This window comes from Echinococcus granulosus (genome assembly GCF_000524195.1).
Source record: "Echinococcus granulosus chromosome Unknown EG_S00036, whole genome shotgun sequence".
Taxonomy (NCBI): Eukaryota; Metazoa; Platyhelminthes; class Cestoda; order Cyclophyllidea; family Taeniidae; genus Echinococcus; species Echinococcus granulosus.
In genome coordinates, this window is record NW_020170416.1 from 723,198 (window position 1) to 729,197 (window position 6,000).

The 6,000-nt window shown below is 41.9% G+C and overlaps 2 protein-coding genes across 2 annotated transcripts in view; one reads left to right on the forward strand and one right to left on the reverse strand. All coding sequences in view use genetic code 11, as the record gives it.

Moving 5' to 3' along the window:
- Nucleotides 1-3,126: 3,126 nt before the first annotated feature.
- EGR_05193 (hypothetical protein) lies at nt 3,127-3,782 on the reverse strand (the record flags this gene model as incomplete). Its single annotated transcript, XM_024494442.1, has 2 exons — nt 3,127-3,226; nt 3,622-3,782. 2 exons carry the CDS (start codon nt 3,780-3,782, stop codon nt 3,127-3,129), a joined length of 261 nt encoding a protein of 86 aa, XP_024351228.1.
- Nucleotides 3,783-4,550: 768 nt separating this feature from the next.
- Nucleotides 4,551-6,000, forward strand: part of EGR_05194 (hypothetical protein) — a gene marked incomplete at both ends in the record, with an annotated part of 2,868 nt that continues 1,418 nt past the window's right edge. The window contains 7 exons of the mRNA XM_024494443.1: nt 4,551-4,653; nt 4,856-4,909; nt 4,985-5,038; nt 5,111-5,164; nt 5,239-5,307; nt 5,349-5,435; nt 5,495-5,551. Coding sequence (XP_024351229.1) covers nt 4,551-4,653; nt 4,856-4,909; nt 4,985-5,038; nt 5,111-5,164; nt 5,239-5,307; nt 5,349-5,435; nt 5,495-5,551 — 478 coding nt within the window. The remainder of the gene's footprint in view (nt 4,654-4,855; nt 4,910-4,984; nt 5,039-5,110; nt 5,165-5,238; nt 5,308-5,348; nt 5,436-5,494; nt 5,552-6,000) is intronic.

Consider the following 6,000-nt stretch of genomic DNA (forward strand, 5'->3'; position numbering starts at 1 on the left):
TCAACTAGAATTTCGAAATGTGCATACTTTTCAGAGCCGACTAGTCGTACACCGGTCATTGACAATTCCAACTGCGGATGATCCCACTGCACATCATTACAGTCATTCGTACGTATGAACACCCAGCAGAGTAAGAAACGATTGATTGTTGATTCCTAAAAATTCTAATCTTCTTGGGGAACTAGTGAGTAAAGTAGCGCACATTAGACACCAAGACTGTCACCAGTATGGGTTTGTGCTGAACTACTTAAGTACTTCAGCAACTTGACTGGAAGACATTACCACATTCCTCTTGCACCCAAAATATTCCTTCATTCAAGTTCAATCCGCTTAGATCCTGAATCTGCAGCTCAAAGGTGGCCACTTTAGCCCCAATGGGTAAAGCAAAGCAGCCTGACCAAACAAAGTAGAATTAAAGAAGATTTGTTTCACGTCGTCACCCGGCACAATGGTTCCATCTCGGCCGCGCCGAAGTAGGAAGGACAAGTGCTCGGGATACCTGTAATCACAAAAAGTTCCATTGAACTTTCTAAAAGTTGCATTTTCGTGGCTCCTTCTGAATAGTCCCCCCTGATTAGCTGAGTTCTCATTGGATGTACTTTAAGAGAGTTATTAATTGCTCTAGGTCCAACGCCAGTGACCAAGACGACCGGAAACTCAGACTCCGTCTCTGAAAATTTTCAGTAGCTAGCTCTCAGATTCATACACGCACGTCGTACCTTTGTGCTTACGCATATACACGTTTGTCGATCAAGACTATCCGCTCTGATATCCGTTTGGGAGCTCGACTAGATCCAGGCCTTAAGTACATAAAAATCCCAGTCTGTAAAATGCGGTGATCCAGTTTATGACAGTTGGAAATGCAGTGTTCTTAAAAGAACTCATGAAGGTCTTTTTTTAGCGATGAAGTGACTGAAGTTACGAAACTTCAGCAGGCACGATTTGAGAAACTGCTGAAGTAAATTAAGGTCCAGACTACACCACCGTCGGTTTAAAAGTGCCAATCCGATGACTTTGCCATAAACGGTGACACGCAGTTGCTTTACATTTCATATTTCGGTTCCATATTCGAATCTTGGTTCAGTACGGATGAGGATGTATTCCACTCTGAGTTCGCTGGAACTAATGATGAGTAAAAAGTCCGTCAATTACTTCAGAAACTTGTTATTGTAAACAATCCTCATAAGGCTTAAGTTTCCAAGGGAAAAACTTTGAAGATACCGTATCATTACTAAGGGACAATTTTGGTGAGCAGCTTTGCTGTTCAATCCCCTTTACAACTGCCTGAAGCTGAAAAAGCGGAATGATTATGAGGTGACTACTTGACTTATGCAGGAAGATTGGACCCTCAGCATAAACGTTTTAAAATGAAGAAACTGATTGACAATCAGTTCAAATGCCACATCTCCATTACAGTTTGCACTCATCCACCGATTCAGACATCCACACACGTCCACTAAGCATGATCAAGGAGAATTCGACTACGAGACAAACAGCCCTAATCGAACGCCAATGCTTGCTCAATCTCAAACATGACGCCGCTTTAGTTGGGTCTGGAGTCAAAGGCATTTCTAGGTCTATGTTTTTCGTCATTTTAAGCATCTGAACTAACAGAGAGCCAGTTCAGCACTTTGTCAAGCATCACAAACACTACAAGTGTCACCAGTACAACGTAAAGTTGGGCACTGTCGATCCAGCCCATCCGAGTTATGTAGAGACACAAACAACCACAAAGAACTTGGTCAAAACAAATTCAAAAGAAGCCTACAAACCAAAGAGCTTGATGAGGATTTCCGAAGTGAATGCATATTGTTGCCAAAGGTTCATCACAATCTGCCATAATGGCTGTCCCAAGTGACCAAAGTTGGACACCTTCTGCGACATCACAAACATTATCGAAGCAACCATGCCAACGGTCTGGGAAAATGTGCGTCCAACAGACCCCTCGAACAGCCACCAGTATAGATGGTGACGACCTAAAGTTCTCTGGACAGCTTAGGCGCCCTGCATCCATCCAAGGCACATCATTCTTTAGAGTGTGCGGCGCCACGAATGCCAGCATCAATCTACTTAGCCTTGACCGGTTCAACAAACTGAATCAGAAGGAACGACTGGCTAAAGATATCTGCAATGCGCTGCATATCACTACCATATCCTCATTGCGGTCGGCGACAATTGTCGAAACGTTTGCAGCAGCCTCCCACTTTGTCCCTTCAGTATGAACTCGCCTAACGATCGCTGCTAAAGTTCAATAGGCTGCGAAGTATCCTTCAAAGTCGCCAGTAGTACCTCCAACCCAGCTAGAGAAGCCCTGGTTTGAACACTACTTGGACTCCGTAGATCTAATTAATGGCTTTTTATAATCCATTCTGATGGATGGCTTTACAAAGTAGCCGGGGGTAGCACCCGCCTTGTGCCGCCATGACCCAATCGACAGGAGTTCATAGACAACAAAACAGCTAAAATCGTAGGAGTTCCATGACTGTTGCCGTTAACGTGTCATGAAGCATATCCACTCTTCCATTTCATTCTCACTCCACTGGTCAATTGGAGACACCTTGATGAATTCAAGCGAGTATTACTGACAATACGAGGGAGGAAACGGTCGCTGATACCACAAAAAGGTTTTTATTGGCATACTGGACAATACCACAGAAGCAGCGGTAGTAAAGCGAATTCCAGTGATGGTAGTTCAACAGAGACGTAAAATGGTGGAAACTACCTCCCTATTTTGACGAAGAGGTAAGTAAGGTGAGCATTGGCTTCACCAGACCGTCTTGGTTATTGGTTTCTGCTACATCTCTGCCACTATAAACGGACCACAAATGCCCCCGCTGCTCTGTTCGTGCGTTCGCATAGCAGCGTCCTTGCCAAGAAGGCCTTGTTGAAGACACCGCTGTTACCGGTACCACCTTATTTCAAAGAGGTCTTATCCTTGGCTAATGCGTATCGGCATCAAAGGCAGTCATCGACCATAAAAAATGCTACCATTTCGTGCATCCGAAAATAGACTTTTCCTTCATCATTTATGGTTTGATTTGCCCCACTCATCTTTGTTTCAGTGTACAAAACATGCATCGTAGTTCCGATTTACAAGAGTTTAGCGCCTTGCTGATTCCACGATACCTAGCAGGCGAAGCGTGATAAGAGAGGCTCAGTCGAGAAATCACGAGGACCAAGGAAAATGACATGTGAAATGTCTGTCTTGGAAAACGAGGCGAAGATGCTGAAGTCAGATGAGCATGAGATATACTGCAAAACAGACTGTGCCATCAAAATCACAATCGTCATTGAAGTGGACTGACCAAACGACAGCTGAGATGACACTGAAAATGTTGCTTAATAAGCTCAACACATGCGAAGACTGTCAAGTGGATTATTGTGCTACTTTGAAGGGAACAAAATCCGGTCTTTTCACGTAATGGCATGTTCAGCACCTATAACAAAGCATAAATTGTAAGCTAATCATGTAATTAAATCCTCAACCTCAAAACGTTACCTTCCAACCCATAAAACAGATTATTTCTTATATTTTTCCTTTTTTAAACTCAGCTTCCTCCACTTGCTTGCTGGTAGATTGCGAGAGGAAAGCTCACAGCAGCCGACAACAGAGTGAATCACGATTTATCGATCCATCGGTTCATTGATTTATCAGAATTTGATTTACCACCAGACATTTGAATGCGCAGGCGCTTGCGTTTAATTAACAACTGCGGTGGTTCACGACCTGAGAGACGACTCCTGAGCGGAGCGCAGGAAGCTTCATCATTTAGCACAGGCATCTTGACGCTTCAGCAGAGAGGCTGCACTAAAGTCCAATTTCACCAAGGCAACATGTCATACGAGCGACCCTTCTTCATCGACCTAATAATGGCGAATCCATTGCCAAAATCGTCAAGTAAAGAAGGTAGATTTGCCACTTACTTTGGGAAGTATTACTTTAAAACAAACCTACAATTCCTCATAAATGAAAGGACTACGTATACGCGATGAATTTGTCTCATAAAAGGGACAAGAAGAATTTTCAGAGTTAATTTAAGTTTAATAAAGTGTTGTGCCTTTTTAGATGGAAAGGAAAATCTATGTCACTACAAAGAACAAAATACAGCCAGCTCAAGAAAAGGTGATTATTTTTCACAATAACAAATCACTGTCTAATGATTAAATTGATTAGCATAGAAATATTTGAGGAGCTTTCATAATCCCTTATAAGGTTTCATTACTGCAGTTTTCTAAGTTGTATTATTTAATTTTGCAGAGGAATGTTGCCCATGTAATGAGACGGATCAGCTAAAAATGGGCCAAAAGAAAGGTAATTAAGTCTTCAATAGGGGAGTCTTACACACTTATGGTAAATTATGTCAAAACCAAATTTCAAAAATGACGTAACAGAAGTAGTTCAATTGACAAGATTTAATAAATCACGTATATCTGAGCAGCTGAGAGTTTCCTGCAAATCTTTTGCTTGAGACAAATGCCTTCGAGATCCAGATTCATTGCATTAAGGCGGTAGTCCCAAACGAGGTAGTATTTTCTACCGTAGCCGTTGCATGCTTTATCAAATGCAACCATCTAAAAATAGGCTTTTCATTTTCATAGGAGAATGTCATCCACTTCAAAGCTCAGGACAAAAGGACTGTTTTTCTAAGAGAGGTAATCTATCCTACGACAATTTTTACTGATCATGTCAAATATGACGGTCAAGAATGAGTTTTTTGCTTTCGCAATTAAATGCCCCCCACCAAAAAATTCGGGAAAAAATGACTGTAGTCTCAGGAAAGGCAATCCATCGCTCCAAAAGTGTTACTAACCCTGATAAATGTGACCGTCTAAAATGCTTTTTTCGCTTTCACAGAAGAATGTCCTCCAGCTTCGAGCCCAACACAGCAGTTCCGTGCTCCCAAAAGAGGTAATACATTTCATTGTAATTGCTACTGACCACGTCGAATGTGACCGCCTGCAAAATGGCATCTTAATTTTACAGGAGAAAGTCCTCCACCTCTAAGCTCTGGACAAAAGGACTTCGGTCACAAAAAAGGTAATAAGATCCACCTTAACCGCTACCTATCCTTTTAAATATGATCTTCTTGAAAGTTTCTTGCTTTTACAGGAGAATGTCCTCCACCTCAAAGCTCAGAACAAAGGGACTTCAGTCTCAAAAGAGGTAATAAGGCCCACTTAAACTTCTGCTGATCCTTTTCAACATGACCGTCTGGAATGCGCTTCTTACCTTTACAGAAGAATGCGCTCCAGCTCCAAACGCTATTCAACCGGCCTATGGTCCCAAACAAGGTAAAAATTTTGAAAGTAACAGCCGCAAACACTTTTAAATGTGATCTTTTAAAAAGTGTTTCGTACTTTTAATGGAGAACGCACTCCACCTCAAAATGCATTTCAGCAGGATTGTGGTCCCAATAGAAGTGACCTGTTTCATCGTAATTTTTACTAACTCTATCAAATGTGTTTGCTTAGAATATACCTTTCACTTTTGCAGGACAATCCTCTCCACCTCAAAACAGATTACAAAAGACTTGTAACCTCAAAAAACGAGGTAAAAATTTTTAAATAACTGCTGCTGCCATTTTAGAACATGATCTTATGTAAAGTGCTTCTCATTTGCAGCAGAGTGTCCTCCTCCTCAGAAAGCGTTTCAAAAGGCCTGTAGTCCCAAACAAGGTAACTTTTCAACCGTAACTGTTGCCGATAATCTCGAATGCGATCTTCGTGAATGCACTTCTTACATTTTCAGGAGAATGCCCTCCACCTCAAAGCCCATTACAACAGGCCCTTGGCCCCAAGCAAGGTAAAAATTTTCGTTTTTATCACTGCTGACACTTAAAAGTAATCTTCCTAGGAAGTGCTCCTTACATTTACAGGAGAATGCTCTCCACCTCAAAACACATTTTAACAGGCTGGTAGTCCCAACAGAGGTGACCTGTTTCACTGTGATTCTTACTGTCCCTATCAAATGAGATTGGTCCAAATATGCCTTCCACTTTT